General features: G+C 34.4%; 1 protein-coding gene across 8 annotated transcripts in view; it reads right to left on the bottom strand.

Moving 5' to 3' along the window:
• Positions 1 to 563: 563 nt before the first annotated feature.
• DACH1 (dachshund family transcription factor 1) overlaps positions 564 to 20,794 on the bottom strand; it is a 486,527-nt gene continuing 466,296 nt past the window's right edge. For all 8 annotated transcript variants that reach the window (XM_055244568.2, XM_055244566.2, XM_063618777.1 and 5 more), the window contains one exon: positions 564 to 3,276. In XM_055244568.2, the coding sequence (XP_055100543.2) occupies positions 3,239 to 3,276 (38 nt within the window). In that variant the 3' untranslated portion in view covers positions 564 to 3,238. The remainder of the gene's footprint in view (positions 3,277 to 20,794) is intronic.

Raw genomic sequence — 20,794 nt, 5'->3', positions numbered from 1 at the left:
ATTAAAATGTTTATATATTATTAAAGGATTATGTAATTTCAAAGTTTCTAAAGGCATTTTTTTTTCCAATGATAGAGATCAAAAGCAAAACACTGAGTTAGAGTTACAAATCTCCACTCATAGATATGGGAATAATATATTTTGTTCCATCAACATGTCTACTTTGCATTATTCAGCACAAAGCTTTGTGAAATAAGAATCATGGGAATATAAGAATATAAAGAAAAAAGGTACAAATAACAGCTTCATAAACTGAGAAATGTACATAAATAAATCATGTATATGTGGGCAGTTTGCTTAGTTGGCAAGAAACAAAATATGGAAAATCTGCTTGTTAAACAATAACTACAGAGTGTGCTTTTATGATGTTTTTCACCACAGTAATTCATATTAGAGATAGAAGCAGTTGCATGTTAAATAAAATCATTGAGCATTGTTCCCCTTGCATTGCAAAGAGCTGACTTGTGTTGTTTTTAGATGCCTCCCATTAGAAAGTAAATATTCCTTCAATGCTATGCATTTCACAAAATTTAATAAAGGCGAACTGTAAATAAAGTCACAGGGAGATTTCAGACAGTTTTATTAGGAGATTGTTGAAAAGAAAAAGAAAATTAAATACAATAACAGTAAACGTGGTTCTCACATTGAAACCAGGCTCAAATAACTAGGCTACCATAGAAAAATTTCCAATTCTTGCATTATGATGTAAAAACAGATTTTTGTACAGATTTTGTACAACAAAATTCGTAATAACCTTTTTCATTTTTAGAAAACTTTAAATATATAGATAAAAATAGACAATTTTCATAGGTCCTACATGAAGATGAGTATGTTCTGTTCCAAGGGCTTGCATAGAGCGCAAATGTGGTTATAATATAGAACAACTAGACATTAATATTTTTAGGATTACAAAAGCATGGAAACCATAAAATGGGCACATTTCACTTGTTTATGCCAAAACACAAATTTCCAAAGCAACCTGTATAACTAAAATAGGGAAAAAATTAAGTTACAGACTTACAATAACATTTCATGAATTGTAATATTTACAACATGTTAGTAAGAGTCTCTCTTAACATACAGCTGATAGCTTTTTTCTTTAATCCTTGCTAAAATTTCCTTTTATTTCAAATCAAACACTAAAGCATTCTCAAAGGTCTTCAACGTATGTATTTTAAAACTATTTAATCCACGTAATAGGTGACTCTATGCCAGGAGCAGAGCAATGGCTGATTCTACTACATAAGTAAGCTGTAGGCTTTTTAAAAAATCTTTCAAAAAATGTATGATGCAAAAGCTTGACACAAGTCCATTCAATTTTAAGTGTTGTAATCCTTTAAAGACTGCATATAGGGAAAAAAACACATAGAACTAGGAAAAGAATCTCTTGTGCTCAAACAACAAAAGGTGGTTATGGAAGAACTATGCTTAGAAAACCAAGTTTCTACAAATCATTTACTAACCATACTTTAAATAAAAATAATGCTTCCTTTGTAAGCAAGCTAAAATAGGAACTGTACGTATAACCTTTTTATGGTATTAAAAAAATGAACTTAGCTGCCTAATAGTGAGCTACACAAAATAATTATGTTCCAGTATTGCAAGGAAGACCTAAAAGGTATAGAAGCGTAATGCCAGAGTATCTATAATGTTAATTTTTTCTTAATCAAGTAATTAATACCCAATCAGAACTATATTTAAACATTTTAAGCTAGTTTTCTTAGACATTGAAGATTTTGCTGTTTTGTGGTAATAAATAACGTTACGATCATACAATTTTAAGATGACAGAAAAATCATAAAATGTATAGTGACCGTACTGATTCATATCAGTCTTTAAAGGTGTAATTCCAGATATGCAAAAAACAAAGAGAAGGTAACTTTAGCATGTAATAAGCACTGTTTGCCGCTTTACTTCCAGTTATCTGCACAAAAGTGAAAACACATACTGTAACTTTCAAAAAGACAGTGAAAATAACACTTAGCCACCCTTCCCTCTGCCAAGGGTGGGAAGCACAGCACATTTTAACTTTATCACTCAGCGCTACATGGTATTGGACTGGTACATCAAGGTTTGTTAGGTTTTGTTTTCAGCAACATTAACATAATATGACATTAACATATAAAAATATTTCTGGTGTTTTGATTTGCTGTTCAGCCACAATCCATTCCCAATAGTGCAGCTTGGGGCACTAGCTAGGGTTCAATATACAAATAAAAGTGGCTGACACAGAATTCTGATGTCACCAGATGCTTAAGATCTCATTCATTAATACTGTGACTCCAGACAAATATTTACATGCCTGCATGCGTTAAAACCAGAAAGACGTCTTTCTGACCAACAGGGTGACAAAACATATTTTCTAAAATTTTCATTTTCCTAAACTCTAGTATACTACTGCATACATAATACCTTCCTTGTGTGTTTCATGTTTATATACTGTACATATGACCAACAGTTTGAATAAGAAGCAACATTATTATCTTTAATTCTATATACCACTACCAGTTTGGAATGAAAACGTGTTACATTTATATATTTTTTTATTTTTAAGAAAAAAAAACCTTCAGTGAAAGCTTTTGGCTTATATTCAAAGCTTCTTTTCAGATATGCAAAATGTTATTTCACTGGGTTGTTGTCAACATCCATTTGTTGGTCTTTTGGAAAGTATGTGAAAAAAAATTCTTCAGGAGAAAACCCACAAGTAGAGAGTTTGAAATTGAATGTAACAGAGTATCACTCTTGTATTTTTTTTTTTTTTTCAAGAATCCTCTATGCCCCCTACAAGTTCATTCCAAGTGTTCTTGCTGGTTTCTGGAGGACGTAATTCTGTAAGTCTGGGTAACCACTGCTACAAGAATCTCTTGATGTGCTCAGATACAGAATTTTCAGAAGAGGAAAATGGTTCATTCCATTAGAAAAAAAGCAAAGCTAGGTCTTATTCAGACCTGCCTTTAACTCTGTATACAATTGTCCAGCAGCAAGTTGCAGTAATTAACTGTAAGAACTTTGATACTTGTACATTTACAAACATTCTCAGGTCCCTGGTATGAACCACAGGTGAAAATCAATGGAGGAAACTTTTTTTTTGTAGAATACTTAAACTTTTAAAGAACATTAATACACAAAATTCAGGAAGTTCCCTTAAAAGGACTTTATTTTTTTCTGAACTTTCCCATGACGAATGTCTGACTGCAAAGTTCTTTTCTATAACATGGATTTCTTCAACAGGAAAGATTCAGTACATGACAGTAGTTTTCAAATACAGTCTTCCATCTAGAAATGAACAGTAAAAAATTAATTAATGGCATGGCATTTGGGGTACAAATATGTATGTAAAAATGATGTAACTTGATATAAAATTTGTGTTTTTATTAGATCTTTACTTGGTTAAGAAAACATTTTTCACATCTTCTCAAAGTTAATTTCATAATTACACTGAGTTTATGTGACTGAAAAGAATACAGCATTTCTACTTCTCATAAATATATATTTGCTATTTTGATATCAGTTCCAGAGCACTCAGAAAATAGCTAAGAGTATGTGTGTGTATTTTACTGATATGCAAAGTTAGTTGATTTCTATTGAATAACAATTACTTCCTTCAAGCTTGCAGAACCAAATTTTCTCTGAATTCACTCAGGTGTATCTCCATCAGGAAAGACTGAACTCCCATCTTACTCTTTAGCAGTGTTGTTAAATATACCATGTAATGTAACTATTGTGCACATTCGTTGCTATTTATATGAAAGCCACCTAGGTTATTTCATCACTGTCAATGAACTATAGCCTTTACCCCTTGAAGTGAGATTCATCCAACAATTAAATATTAAAATGTAAACACTGTATATTACTCAACTTTTACTAATGAGCAAACACACAGTTGTGTGAAAAAGAAAAGGAAATCAAATCTTGGAGAAATCGAATAAATCCATTTGAATGAAGCACTGATAAGAAATAGGAAATTAAAAATCCAAACCAAAAATAAGACAATACCAAACATAAGCATATTTCTCAAATATTTAATATCCTCTAAACTGTCCACTTCCTGGTGTGGCCTAAACTTTGTATATATTTGTCTAATATATGTCTGAAATTCATATTTTAATACGTACAGTAGAAAGGAGAACAATCAGAAAAGGAAAGTTTTCCGAGCTTTGAAAAGTACATATTGCCATGTAAATGTTTGCAAAATGTCTGGTAACTTGAAAAATTAAAATATAAGAAAACATAATAACCTATAGTACATTCAGGAAATAAAAAAGATAGTCTAAATATTTGTGGACCTCACCTTCAACTTTTATACAACTACTTTTATACAATCTACAGTGGATATAGTAAGTTGTAAGGAACTTAATATCAGCAATGTTAAATCATGTTGTACTTCATAGAAATATTGGTAAGACCAAAGTATATATTCTTCTCATTTTTTCTATTTTTTATAATCCTTCCTTTTTAAAAAATATTTTTAATTCTTGTGGGTAAATATTAGGTGCATATATTATATTTATGGTGTACATTACATATTTAGATACAGGCATACATGCGTAATAATCACATCTGGGTAAATGGGGTGTCTATCACCTCAAACACTTATCCTCTATGTTACAAACAATCCACTCTCTTTCAGTTATTTTAAAATGTACAAATTACTATTAACTATAGTCTCTTTGTTGTGCTATCAAATGTTAGATTTTAGTCATTCATCCTATTTTTTTTTGAACCCATTAACCAACCCCACTCCCTCCCCATTCTCCCCACTAACCTTGCCAGTCTCTGGCAACCATCATTCTATACACTCTATCTCCATAAATTTAATGGTTTTAATTTTTAGCTCCCACAAGTAAAGTGAGAACATACAAAGTTTGCCTTTTTGTGCTTGGCTTACTTCACTTAGCATAATGACCTCCAGTTCCATCCATGTTGCTGTAAGTGACAGGATCTCATTCTTTTTATGGCTGAATAGTACTACATTGCATATGTGTACACCATTTTCTTTATTCATTCATCTGCTGATGGACAATTAGGTTGCTTCCAAATCTTGGCTATTGTGAATAATGCTGCAATAAACATCTTAATAAACATTTGTAGGTTGAAACACTACCTCCAAGATGTCATGAAACTCTATTTTGCTCATTGAGTATACAGAGTCCTCCCTTTTGCACAGAGTATACAGTAGTCCTCCCTTATCTGTGGGGGATATGTCCAGACTGCCAGTGGATGCCTGAAATCATGGATAGTACCAAACCCGATGTATACTATTTTTTTTGTATACATACATACCTGTGATAAAGCTTAATTTATAAATTAGGCACAGTAAGAGATTAACAATTACAGATAATAATGATGCAATTATAGATACATGGATAATAATAGAACAATTATAACATATACTCTAATACAAGTTATGTAAATGTAGCCTTTCTGTCTCTCAAAATACTGTAACATTTTCAAACTATTGTTGACAATGGGTAACTGAGACTATGGGAAGATAAACTATAGATAAGGAAGGACTCCTGTAAGTTTAGTAAATATGTGTTAAATGAATGCATTAATCAGATATAGGTCCTTAAAAAGATATAGATTTCATATGGTTTACACAAAGTAGATATTGAATTATCTATATGATTATATATTATATGTAATTATATATAATATTATAAATATAAATATAAAAACATATTATATAATGAACAGCTCAAATCCACAATTTTCCCTCCCAGAGGCAGGGATGTCCATGAGATTAGCCTCAGACTGGCTATACGCCAACAAGTTGTGTCAAATATCAGTTGCCTCTCTTAAAATTAATCTAGTTCAACTTTAAGAATAATAATAATGATTATTTGAAAGTCATTAAATAGCCTTAGCTTTTCAGGACTGGGAGTAGTGGCTCACACCTGTAAGGCCAACACTTTGGGAGGCTGAGCGGGGAGGATTGCCTGAGCCCAGGAGTTCGAGACCAGCCTGGGCAACACGGTGAGACCCCATCTCTATTAAAAAATAATAGTTATTAAATGAACAAATAACAAAGAAATACCCTTAGCTTTTCAGTTCAGCAATCATATACTAGGATTTTTCTTAATAGCTGAAACATATATTAATCACAATAAAGATCTGCTCCCTCAAAATAGCAAACATATTTGGATATAAAATATAACCTAAGATTAACCAATGAAAACATGTATTTAATCCTACTGAACTCTAATTCTGAACAACGATGTAAAGACATGCACAAACTGTGCCTAATTCTCTCTGTAGATATGTGTAGATATGCAGTCTAAAAGGATTTTACCTCTTTGGCCCCTAAATGTCGTTTCTGATTGATACTAAATATTATTGCAGTTCAGCAGTAGACATTGTGGTATTAAATAAAGATTGGAACCTCCTAAATCAGGTATTAATCAAATACTAGTATCAAGGCCATATAATTTAGGTAAAAATTTATTTCTAATTAAGGATATGGCAGTACTGTGTTGACATATTGTGAAACACTTATTGTTTTTGTATGGAATATGACCTGATTTCTTCCATTTGCTTAGCTTAATTGGGCTCACCTGTGGGACCAAACTATGTTTTTCTCACTTATATTATAGGAGTAATATATAATTATTTGTGGTTTCAGCATAGCAGGAGTTTCAATTACTCATTTAGTACACAAACCTAATAATATTATAAAAATAAACAAAAATTTCTGTCTTTTGTATATTTACTACCACCTGGCTAAAAATTGGACTGTTCTAAAGATAATTTTGATTCAAATGATTTCTACTACATAAAGCAACATTGATTTGTTTAAAAATCTAGTAACAGAGAATAGAGAAGTATCCAAAAAAATAGTGTTGATACTTTTGCCAAAGCTTTCTAATTCTTAATCCCTTAATTTATTTATCCCTATTTAGCTCTCTTTTCAATTGTCTCATTATTTCTAGCATGTATTCAATTATATTGAGATTATCATTCGCATTCTTATTTTTTTAAAAATATACAATGTTTCCTAGGATTAAACAGAAGGAACCGAGACCTTGTCAACTTCCCCAGAATTCAAATTTCATTAACCTAAGTCCTTCATAAACTTTATAAAAAGTAATAATTTGCTCAAAAGTAACATTTCAGTACTCACTATGGAACTCTTAAGTCTCTGTACAATGAAGAAAAGCAACTAAAGTATTAAATATAGTTTTCTAATCTTCTGTGATCTACAGTATATTAAGTAGAAAGAATCTAGGAGCAAAAAAATGGATTTATACAAATAATCTATTAAGTATGAATAATTGTTTAAAAGGCCCATATTTACATTAACTAGCCAAATTATTCTCCATGGTCTACAAAGTGGTACCTAAGCTGGTGCTGCTTTTCCTCTTCAATCTTATCTTTTACTTCTCTCCCCTAGGTTTAGTGACCTGTCTATTCTACAGCATGCCAAACTCTATATTGTGTTGGAATACTCAGGCCTGTTCTTCTTTCAAGAAGCCTAGAATACAAGTACGCCCTCTCTCCCTACTTCCCCTTCTGCTGCCTCCTATTGAACTTCTCTACAAGGAGCTCCACTAAGTACTCCTCAATACTGTCACTCTAAGAATTACTCCTCTACAGCGCTTATCTCACTTTGAAGTCATATTAAGTGAGCCTCCACCACGATACGCCCCGTGGAAGAGGCAGCTGCCTCTTTCTACCAGTATTAGAATGAGAAGCCTTCAGCATGATATTTGCATTAAAAGTTTTAGTGTGGCCTCAAATGCTAAACTTTTTTTTTTTTTTTTTTTTTTTTTTTTTTTTTTTTTTGAGACAGAGTCTCGCTTTGTCGCCCAGGCTGGAGTGCAGTGGTGCAGTCTCGGCTCACTGCAAGCTCCGCCTCCCGGGTTCACGCCATTCTCCTGCCTCAGCCTCTCCGAGTAGCTGGGACTACAGGCGCCCGCCACCACGCCCGGCTAATTTTTTGTATTTTTTAGTAGAGACGGGGTTTCACCGTGGTCTCGATCTCCTGACCTCGTGATCCGCCCGCCTCGGCCTCCCAAAGTGCTGGGATTACAAGCGTGAGCCACCGCGCCCGGCCAATGCTAAACTTTTGAAGAAAGAAATTCATTAATATGCCTATGTAACAAAAGTTATTAGCATGTTAGAAATTTTAAAGTTTATCTAAAACTAAATATTTTAAATAAAACTCTCTTAGATTTGTAAAATATACCAGTAATGAGTATTTCATAAGCATCTTTACCGTGGGTACTATATAAAACACGTTTATAAAAATTACATACATTATGTGCTCAGTATCTGATCTGCTGTAATTCTACTTTTAATAAATATGTCTCCTATTAAAGTTTTGGCTAATGTTCCTAACAGATGGACAAATGTGTCAAGCATTAAAGATATCAGCTATAAAATAGACCCCACCTGTCACATTCAGGTAGTTCTCTATGATTAAATAATTATTAGACATCAGAGATCCTCTACTTCAGAATCCACCGGAGGCAGAAATGCACCAGGCACAGACAGACCCTTGAAGACTTACTATCTTTCTTTATTTACAGACCCTTATTTTAAAAGCAGTTCTATCATATGATTTTTTTTCATATTTATTAAAACATACTTGTAGATCATTAAAAGTCTGTAGGAACAAAATTTTAAACAAATGCTATAATGTTCCAGAGAAGTTATGCTGGCCCTGTAGCCCACAGTAAATAGCTGCATGTGGACATACCCAGGGAACTAACAACAGGCTTCTGAATTATGGGGCTGTGGTTCTAACTCAGCCTTCTGTTACCAAACCACCTGAATGAAAGGCGGATGGCAAATGTGCTAGGAAGGATATATGGTCCTATAATTCAAACTGTGCCATGTCTGTATGTTATATAATAATGGTCCCAATATTCTCTCCTTCCCTGATTCTTCAAACAGCAAGAAAAGTCATGGGCCATGGAGAAGACTTTGCAAAAATGAGCAGCAAAAGAGAGATTATTGGAATCCCTGGAGCGTGTCCATGGCTGAGGCCTCATTATTCGGAGGTGTGCTGTTTACATCTGGAAACTCAGAGGGCTGATTCATACATTTTATTTTAAAGGTTACTCATTATACATCATACTCACCTTCCAACTAGATAATCTCACTCCTGCCCACCATTTTCCACATTGTCTTTAGTTCTTTCTGTATGTGTTTGACACAGAAAAAATATATTTCCTGTTTGTTCCTCATGCTGAGCCAAGTTTATCAATCATTTCTCGATATCTCAAATGGATGAAAGCTTTACATTAAGATTAAGTAAGCTGGCAATAATGATTAGTATCAGTAAAGCTAATATATTCTGAGCACCTGTGATGTTAAAAGTGCTATATCGATTTTAAGTCTAAAATTCCCACCAACCCAAGAAAATAACGCCTCTTACAAATAAGGCTGTTAAGGCACAGAGAGTTTAAGTATCTTGCACATGTTCACAGAGGTAGCAAATGGAAGTGCAGTGATTTGACATTTCTGTGAATTCAAATTTCATGTCCATTCCACTCTATCACTTTCCCTCTAATAAGCAACTGGACTATCCCTGGAAAAAATATGATGTCTTTGACATACAGAATTATAGGACTGACTCCTAGTCAGTCCTAGTACCATTTGTCTCGCTGCCTTGTGGATCCGCTCTTTGCCTTCTTCATGGGAGCAGGGCTTCTTTTTAGTCTGAAAAGCCTCAACTGGACAACCTGAAATCAGAACTAGAATTCTTACAGCCTAGTTTCAAAGAAAATACCTTCCTTTAACACAGTGCTTTTGCATGGGAGGTTGATATGACAGAAAAATTATCAAACTAAACTTTGTGCATGGGAGTACTTAATTAAAAAGTCTGTTCTAATTAAAAGCATTTGGGAGTAGGGGTTGAGCAAAACTATTTAAATTACAAATTCCTAATAGTTTCAAAGTTCATTGTGATTTGATGCTTACAGCTATAATTTGGTGTATAAGAAAGTATCTCGTGTCTAAGAAAGCATTTGGTATATAAGAAGGATCACTAAATAGTTTATTGTGGGTATGAATTTTTGTATACTGTTTGTTGCTATGCAGATTTAGATCTACAGAAAATAAATTGAAGAAAAACTTGTAAGTCATTTGTAAAAATGGATCTCAGATTTTAATACTACAGTTGAAACCATCCAATCAGACCCAATAAGTATATAGATTTTACATATTTCATTTACTGTGTCTGAGGAGAGAGACAGGAGAATTCTATCTCAAAATTTCTAGTTTTGTATTCATGGATTAAGTTTAATGTTTGGTTTAATATTTTTTAATGTATTATTACATGAAGTTATTGCTAACATCTAATGCATATAGATGGATGTGGAATTTGGCTTTTATTCCATATAAAAAAACTGGAGTATTGAATAGATTGATCATTTATTTTAAAAACTAATGAAGTTTATTTAATACCAATCACATGGCCGGGCGCAGTGGCTCACACCTGTAATCCCAGCACTTTGGGAGGCTGAGGCAGGCGGATCACGAGGTCAGGAAATCAAGACCATCCTGCCATCATGGTGAAACCCCGACTCTACTAAAAATACAAAAAAAGGTAGCTGGGCGTGGTGGCACGCACCTGTAGTCCCAGCTACTTGGGAGGCTGAGGCAGGAGAATTGCTTGAACCCAGAAAGCGGAAGTTGCAGTGACCCAAGATCGCGCCACCACACTCCAGCCTGGAGAAAAAAAAAAAACAAAAAAACCCCACTCACATTATGTGACAAGATTTTATATCGGAAGATGACATATAAATTAATACAATTTCAAATTGACATCAAAAAGTCCAATTTGTTCACTGTGAAAATCATGTAAAATCCTTAACAATGGAGTACGTTTGTGGAAGGTATCACACAATATGCAAATAGATTTCTATTCCAGTTTTGGGAAGAACTCCCTTACAAACATCCACAAGGATCTTTTACACATCTTTTACACGAAGGACTTAATAAATTGAGTTTTCTGTTAGGAAGTAGCTTTATTAAATAGGTCATCTATTTGTTCAAAACTTATATCCAGGCACCTGTAATCTAGTGATATTTGCTGCTTTCACAAAACAGTTGTACATGTGGATGCCTTACTCTTCCAGAGCTGAGGAAAATATTAACACAGCAGAGGGCAAACATATCACATCACATGTCCAGAAAGTTTAATATTTACTTAAAGAATCTGAGGATAATATAAAATATAGTAGCGGTGAGCCTCTCTCAACATAATGTCTTCATCATGTGAAGTAAAGGAAACCAAAACAAGCGATGAAAACAAATGTTAATGATTCATGTGATATTTGATAAGACAACGAAAGGAAGTCAAAATAAAAGCAAACAAACAGGAACAGATGGGAAGGATCTTTGTCAAGTCATAACCCCTCTTCTAAAACCCCCAAAGGAAGAAGCTAATTAAAGAAAATATTGTTTCTTGCTTTTTTTATAATTTTATATTTAGAGTAAGAACATTCTGCTACTGCTAAAGCAAAACAGCAGAGACACAAAGTCTACATTAAACATGAGAAATATTTTAGCGAGACTGATGTTCTGCACAGGCCCACTTATAAGAGGATACTGAATAATTATCAGTTCTTCTCATGAAATGCAGATAATAACAGTGCAAGTGATTTCCAGACGTTTGAAGACTAATATATTCAAAGCTGTGTTTAAGTATAATTAAAAAGTAAAAACTGAAAAAGTAGTAACAGATTCTGTGTTTTTTTTTTTTTTTTCAAGGTTGTAACTGGGGAATCTGAGGCCTGCAGAGTTGGCTCAAGGTGAGAGAGGACTAGACATCATATTAGACCTCATATCCTTTTTATATGCTTTTTCCATTAGCACTGGGTGCTGTTCCAGACAATAAGCAAAGACTGTGTGCAGGAAAGTACAACAACTAGGGTACTTTGTCTGTACACTCCAAATACACCACAATAAGAAATAGATAATGAAGTGGCTGGGCGTGGTGGCTCACGCCTGTAATCCCAGCACTTTGGGAGGCCGAGGCAGGCAGATGGCCTGCGGTCAGGAGTTTGAGACCAGCAAAACTCTGTCTCTACTAAAAATACAAAAATTAGTGGGGCGTGGTGGCACATGCCTGTGATCCCAGCTACTCGGGAGGCTGAGGCAGGAGAATTGCTTGAACCTGGGAGGCGGAGATTGCAGTGAGCCGAGATCACGCCACTGCACTCCAGCCTGGACAACAGAGTGGGACTCTGTCTCAAAAAAGAAAAAAAGAAAGAAAGAAAGAAAAGAAATAGGTAATGAATTACATAATAGACCAACATGGCCTTGCTTATTTGAAGTCAGAGAAGATAATGTGCCTTATTAAAAAAGGCTGGTATGGTCATGCTCTCACTCATAAGTGGGAGTTGAACAGTGAGAACACATGGACACAGGGAAGGGAACATCACACATTGGGGCCTGTCAGGGGGTGGGGGCTAGGGGAGGGAGAGCATTAGGACAAATACCTAATGCACGCAGGGCTTAAAACCTAGATGATGGGTTGATGGGTGCAGCAAACCACCATGGCGTATGTGTACCTATGTAACAAACATACATGTTCTGCACATGTATCCCAGAACTTAAAGTAAAAGAATTTATTGCATCATTAAAAAAAAAAAAAAAGGCTGGTATGAAGTAAACCTCTTGATTGTGGCTATTAGACCAAAAAATTGTAATCACAAACTGCTTTTATATATTTTCCAGTTCTCTTCAAATAAGAAAGTACATGAGAGAACACAGGTTAGTTGAAAACGTGTTCTAATGAGAACAATGGACACAGGAAGGGGCACATCACACACCGGGGCCTGTTGTGGGGTGGGGGGAGGGATAGCATTTGGAGATTTACCTAAATGTAAATGAGGAGTTACTGGGTTCTGCACACCAACACGGCACATGTATACATATGTAACTAACCTGCACGTTGTGCACATGTACCCTAAGTATAATAATAAAAACAAAAAGAAAACATGTTCTGAGAACAAGAGATCATCTAAAGCTATAAAACACAGTTTGATAAGGTACAGGCTTACCTCATTTTATTTTGCTTCATTTTATTGTGGGACACAGATACTGTTTGTTTGTTTTTTTAAGTTGAAAGTTTGTGGCAACTCCGCACTGGGGAAATGCTCACTTAATGTTACTGCGTCGCATTTTGGTAATTCTCCCAATATTTTCAACTTTTTCACTATGATTATACCTGTTACGGTGATTTGTAATCAACGATCTTTGATGTTACTATTGTAACTGTTTTGGGGGTTCCACGGACTATGCCCATATAAGACAATGAACTTAATAAATGTTGCGTGTGTTCTGACTGTTCCACCGACAATTGATTACCCCATCTCTCTCCCATTCCTTGGGGCTCCCTATTTCCTGAATCACAACAATATTGAAATTAGGTCAATTAATAATCTTACCATGGTCTCAAATGAAAGAAAGACTTGCATGTCTCTCACTCTAAATCAAATGCTAGAAATGATTCAGCTTGGTGAAGAAGGCACGTCAAAGTCCTAGACAGACCAAAAGCTAGGCCTCTTGCACAGTTTTCCAAACTGTGAATGCAAAGCAAAAGTTCTTGAAGGAAATTAAAAGCTACTCCAGTGGACACACAAATGACAAAAAGCAAAACAGCCTTATTGCTGATATGGAGAAAATTTGAGGGTTCTGAATAAAAGAGCAAACCAACCACATTCCCTTACGCCAAAACCTCATCCAGAGGAAAGCCCTAACTTCATTCTAAGAAGGTTAAGAGAGAGGGTATTAATGATATTCTAGTCTGTACTCAAGGATCTGCCCCAACTGGGGTTGAAATCTGCATCCTGTGATTCTATGAACTCAAATCTGTTCAAGAACTGAATGTTCTTAAAACTGTATTACCATAACCACAACCAAGCAAAATTAACAAAAAATTATGATCAAAAAATAATCATCATCATCATTGTCAACTATCCATTGTTTGTCTATGCAACAAAATACAGGCAATTATATGATTAATGTTAAGAAAGCCCTCGACAGAGTGTTTTAGTCATGAATGAGTGGCCTAAACTCATGTACACACAGTTGGGATCCCATATATTGCATTGCTGAAACCTAAATGTTGTTCCTGTCCTATGCACGTGACATAGGACCCAGACTATCATCTCTCCCAAGTTGTGTTCTTACACTGACAAGTATAATGCTTCACTATCCTACAGAAATTGCTGAAAGTCTGGCTATAAATCTCCTTAAGAGCAGATAAAGTACCATATTTGTGTATTTCTAGCATCTTGAGCATTGCCTGGTACATGGAAAGAGCTCAATAAAAATATATGGAAGGAACTATCAAAATTAATGTCACAAAATGAGGAGAAGATGGACGTTATGTGGTTCTAGATGTTATGCCCTGGGAAGAACACAGCCCCACTGGGATAGTATATTGGCTTAGCATACCTGACCTGAGCCTAAACATGAGGAAACATCAGATGCAAAATGAGAAACATTCTATTAAGAAAAGGACTGTATTTTTCAAAAATGTCAATTTTATAAATTATTTTTAAAAGGCTAAGAAAATGCTCAAGATTAAAGAGACTAAAGAGAAATGACAACCAAATATAGCACGTGACCCTAATTTAGATTCAGTAATGAAGGGAAACAAATGCTATAAAGGACATTATTGGGTCAAATGACAAAATTAGAATTTGGATGTCAGATCAGATCAAAGTATTGTCAATGAAATATTTACTGAGCTGATAAATATACTGTGTTTATGTACAAGAGAACATCTTTATTGTTAATAAATACTCTTTGAAATAAATATGGGTTAGATGATAGGTAAAGGCCCATAATATGTGCATCTTACTCTCAAATGCTTCAGAAAATATTATATAGACAGAGAAAATGCTAAAACACATGGAGGCAAAATATTAATAATTGATGAACCTTGGTAAAGAATACATGACAGTTTTTACACTGTTCCTGGACTTCTCTGTAAGTTTAAATTGTTTTGTTGTTTTTTTGTATTGTTTTGTTTTGTTTTGTTTTTAGACAGGGTTTCACTTTGTCGTCCAGGCTGGAGTGCAATGGCACTATCTCATCGCACTGATCTCACTGCAAACTCCGCCTCCTGGGCTCCGGTGATCTTCCTGTAGGCCTCCCGAGTAGCTGGGACTACAGGCATGTGCCACCATGCCTGGCTCATTTTTGTATTTTTAGTAAAGATAGGGTTTCACCATGTTGCCCAGGCTGGTCTCAAACTCCTGGACTCATGTGACCTTCCTGCCTCTGCTTCCCAAACTGCTGGGATTACAGACATGAGCCGTTGCACCTAGCTTAAATTCTTTTTTCAAACACAAATTAAAAAAAAATATGTCAGCTATATCAGATATTTCAATATGTCAGCTATATCAGATATTTATTAATAACTAGCTAAAGATTTACCCTTTCTACTATCCACATATACTGTTTCACTGGTCATATGGACAGTGTTCTCATGATAAGTATTTTTCCTGCTTAGCAATGAGGTTTTTGAGAAGTTTATTCAAGTATTAGGTAGGAAACAAATGGTTCATGATTTTCTTAACAGAGTTCTCCAGAAATATCAGGTTTGAAACTTACTGGACAGAGGGTGTGGACATTAGCTAGATTCTAGTCTATTGGTCTATCATGTTTTAATGGCAAATTTACAATTGTAAATTTTATGAAGTCTGCTTAACTATTACCTGTTACTGAGTTAGGACTGCATATGCAATGTGCATTTGTTAGTGTAAGAAATTACTGTTCTGTTTGACTCTATTTGAAATAAATATTAAGTTATCTTTTAAAAGCTTATCAAAAACAAAAACAAAAAGCAGAGCACAGGCCCTCTTTAAAGTTTTGCTTTGCTTTTGTAAATAAAGAAAAAAATTTATATTGATGGAGAAATGCTTTGGTAAAGTATTTTTGTGTGTGTCTTCTAATTAAATATTCATTAGTAAGAAGCAAGAAGCCGTCAGAGTGGTTAATGTACCAGCGAGTGAGAATGGGGTACTGTGCACTTAGGTTACCTTGTCCTGATTGGAAGGTGAGACCTCTGGATTTCATCAAAGTGAAAGACAAAGAAATCTCTTATTACTTTCTCCATTCTTCTATTCCTTTCTGAGGGAAAGAAGACTAAGAAACAAAGGTGAAAGGAAATAATCATATAAGTGCAAATCTGATCCTAAGTGATGAATGGACATATTATCTAATATACTTAATTAAAACAGAGCATAGAAGAAAAATGATTTCTTGTTTGATCAAATAAGATGCTACAGAGAAGGAAAACAGAGATATTTGGATTCATTTCAAGCCTTTATATCTTTCCAGAACTGCAAGAAACAGACAAAATCCTGTGAATAAATTGAGTTTTCAGAATAAATTTATGTGTTATCTCTAAGAAAAAAACCAGAGGTGGCAATTAGAAGGGCAGCTCTTGTCAAAGCCTAGTTATTTTCTTCTAAGTTTGGAAGGAAAAAAAAATCATCATCTGGCTTTTAAAAGTTCAGCATTTTCTACTTTTTTTCTATCTTCTCCAGCATGACTAATTTGTTACTTTTAGTAAACATTATACCTGTTTAGGGAGGTAATTGTGGGTGAATAAAGTTCTACATCTTTAAAGCCTTATTTAATATATTTACAAAAAGCTGAACTGAGATTCTAGCTTAGTGTTCAACTTGACAAATGACAGGCAAAGTTCAATGAAAGAGCTCTCAAAACTTTTCAGTAAATATGAGAGTTTCCTAGCTAAAGAAGTGACACTTTCATAGGGAAATAACTTTTTTTTATATCTTATCTAATGAAATCACCTATTGATGTTTAGACAGTATATGGGTGAGAACAATAGCATCCTATACAAGAACTTTTAAGTAAGGTGGCCCTCTGTGCACTAAACTTTAACACAGAAGAGATAAGTTCAAAGATGTGGAACGTTATATTAAAAAGAATGACTAGCAAACAGGCAAGAAAGCATATTGACAGAAATATCATAACTAAAGGAAGAATATGAGAATCAATAGAATGTTTGCCCTTAAATGAAGCATGGAGAAAGCAGTTAATCTAGCAAATTTAACCAAACAGGGATGATGTTACTTTCAAAGACAAACATGGACATCTGCTCTGTCTTTAGATATATTCCTGAATCCATTAAACAGTAGGAATATATCACACTCCTTGTTCTGATTCCATCCTTACTAGGAAACTGGACAGTTTTATTTTCTGAAGAGCCTTCTGTGGTAGGCATCCTCTAAGATGATCAGCAATGCCCCCTGCCTCCTACAATTACAGCCATACATGATACCTTCTCCTTGAGTGTGGGTTGTACCTAGGGACTTGCTTCTAATGAGGAGAATATGGTAATAACGATGAGATGTCACTTTCAAGAGTAGGTTCTAAAAAGACTGTAACTTCCAAGTTGCAGGCACACCCTTCTTCCCCAGATCTGTTCACCTGCTTGATCTGATGAAGCAGGCTGCCATGTATTGAGCTGCCCTGTGGAGAGTTCCGTGTGGCAAGGAACTGATGGTGGCCGCTGGACAATGGCCAGCAAGGAACCCAGGCCCTCAGTCTAGCACCCTTGAGGACAGGAGGCATAGCAACAGCCACATTAGTCAGCTTGGAAGTGGAGTGTCCCTCAGTGGAGTCTAGAGATGACTATAGGCCCTGCCAACACCTTCCTATAGCCTGGGGTACCCAAAGCAGAAGGCCCAGCTAAGCTAGTCCGATTACTCACACACAGAAACTGTGAGGTAGTAAATATCTTTTTAAGCCATGAAGTTTTGAGGTAATTTGTTGTGACACTAATAGTCATCCTGTGATAGAAAAGATGTGCTGGTCAATGTCACAGGTAAACATTTTAGTTCTTGTGTGTTTTAGTGTGTTAGTACCTCTGTTTGCTTTCTTCTGAAATACAGAGAAGATTGCTAACATAACTCCAGACCATGTGAACTCACCAAACCAAATGCTACCTTTGATTTCTCCTAGGAGCCTGCCTGCCTTTCAGAAGAACAAGGCTAACTTGCATGTTTCCCAGAACATTTATTGTTCTTAATGTGCATAAATCAAAACAAACATCCGATTTGCTATTAAAAAGATAAATTATTCTAAATCACAAACTATTTATTTTCACACTTTTAAAAGACTTGTTTTGTCATACACACACAAACACACACATACCTCTCCATATATAGAGAGATAGATATATATATATCTATCTCTCTATATATGGAGTCTATATAGATAGATATAGATATATCCATATCTACCTATATGTGTGTGTGTATATACATATATACATATACATATATATATCGTGTATATATATATATATAAAGAAGATATATATATTCTTTATATATATATCTTCTTTATATATATATATATATATTCCTATATACACTGTAAATTTCTTGGTCCCAGTTTTATTACACTCACTTTCCTGGACAAAATTCAAATCCATCCTTCTAACTCCCACGAAAAAAAAAGCTGCATTATGTTCTATCCATTTCTAAAAATTATTAGGTCATTCATTTCATATAAGGATAATGTAACATGTTACAAAATATTTTAACTCATAGCTACATGAACATACTTTGCTTCTCAATGTTGCCTTGGTTGCTCTTATTACTGTCTTTTCTTTGTGGAAGGATGAAGTGGGGAGTGGCTTGACTCAATTCTCAGAGTAATAAAATCAAGATATATACATATATCTTCTTTAGTAGGTGGAAATAATTTGCTTGTATTACCCTAGGGTGCTTTGATTGTACTGGGAATAAAAACAGATTTTCCTTAAAGAGCAATATTATTTCATGATATCTGGTGGCCTTCTCAGGAATAAAAACAATAATTCGAAATAGTTTAATTCTCAGATCAAAAATATCTCAGAATAATAATGACCATATCAGGTAACCAGACGGACTACGACAGAACTTACCCAGGCACTTGTATAGCTCCCTATTGCTGAAGTTGTTACAGTTTAATGAACTGACAAAAAGCAAAAGAGGAAAATCACATTCTACATCTGTCCCTTAAAAGCATCTAAAAAGATACCAGATTGAATGAAACAAGGCAACATATTTAATGTTCCTGAGAACTTTTGATTCAGTGATGGTAATTGGCTGAGATCTATTTTGGTTAAATCTGGTATCTTACCATTTTTAAAACTATTGTTTATCATACTGCATATTTTCTAAGGAAACAGACCTCATCCTTTGCAAATTGCTCATGAAAAGATCAACAAACTGGTCACAAACAATAACAAATGTAAGACACTAAGTGCTTTCTAAAATGGAAAGCAGTAACAACAATAAAAGGCAAAATGTCCTACTACAAAAAACTGTAATGCTAATAGATAATTTTGCAATTTACAAATTATCTCTAGAAACAAAGAATTTCAGGAAACATCTGAGCACTATGGACTTACAATTTATATCTTTTGAAAGTTCCGGTTTGTTCTCAGCATATATTAAATTTCACAAGATCGCCAAACTTATTTAATATAATTTCAGAAAATAAACACAAAAACTCTACAACTAAACATGCAAAGTATATTATAATAAATGTGCATATATTTAGAAAGAAGATAAATGCTGATATATGTATATTTCATGCCCATTGTGAAATTCTGCCCTGGGTCATGGTAACATAGGCCACTATTTCCATTAAAATTAATAGCTTGTGGCTGTGGTTACTGTCAGTATTGCCTTATTTTTCCCATCACTAGTGATTGTGACATGAATAAAATTAACTTATGTCACCATGTAGATCATTATATCCTGAATTAAGGTTAGATTTCGAGAAGCATTATGAATTTAAGGAATTCATCTAGGCTTAGTTCTAAACCACTTTATAATAAAACTCTTTATTTTCCCACCATAGGGACTCTATACCACTCTTTTAGGGCTAATTCATAGTTGCACTTGGACGATAGCAAATTGTTCAACCCAAAATGCTGATTTTATCTTAAAATCCATGGTCCTCTACATTGATTTCAACTGGACAGACTTCAATTTCATTTCTTCTCAGGACAACCTACTTGCATGCTCTAAGAATATTAACTTCTAAGTCTTGGATAATAAACGTTGGCTATTTCCCCGTCAGGTTTTGGTAGCATCGTGGTGCCTGTATAAAGAGTTCAAAACTGTATAGCCATCTGTAACAGCTCTGTTTCTTTACAAGTTCAGTGCTCAGATAAAAATTCTAAACGTTGCGGCCCTAAACAGACACTTGATGACTCTATTACCAAATGCATTTTATATAAGAGATCATGATGTTTCTAAAGCTTAAAATATAGTGTGAGAATAGTATTATTTTGGTATAACCTACACTTTCTTGTGCTAATTCGGGACACTATTACATGAGCACGTTTTTCTTCATTTACCAAGACCAAAGAATAATTTTTACTTTCCCTTCATCAAAATAAGAATGCATTATACTGTTCAAATGACTGCAAAAAATATCTATGCATCAGAGGGAAAAGCTTACAATGAGAGTAAATTATTGTTGCTTTTTTGTTTATGACTCTATTCAATGTAAGTTTGATTACTTGAAAGGACTGGTATCCAACATATTGCCATATGAAACAATATCATGAAAAATACATGTCTCTTAATGCAAGAGTTGAATTGACAGTTTGTCATAGATAAAATCTGCAGAATCAACAAAGATGCAAAATAACTAAATCAAAACATGAATTATCTAACATAACACTATGTATTTTTATCATTCACTATTCTAATTTCATGTACATAATCTAGCACTGAAAATTTCTTGGTCCCAGTTTTATTACACTCACTTTCCTGGACAAAATTCAAATCCATCC

Source organism: Symphalangus syndactylus, chromosome 15 (assembly GCF_028878055.3).
Source record: "Symphalangus syndactylus isolate Jambi chromosome 15, NHGRI_mSymSyn1-v2.1_pri, whole genome shotgun sequence".
Taxonomy (NCBI): domain Eukaryota; kingdom Metazoa; phylum Chordata; class Mammalia; order Primates; family Hylobatidae; genus Symphalangus; species Symphalangus syndactylus.
The sequence above is the reverse complement of the archived record's forward strand: the minus strand, read 5'-3'. Positions and strand labels throughout refer to the sequence as shown.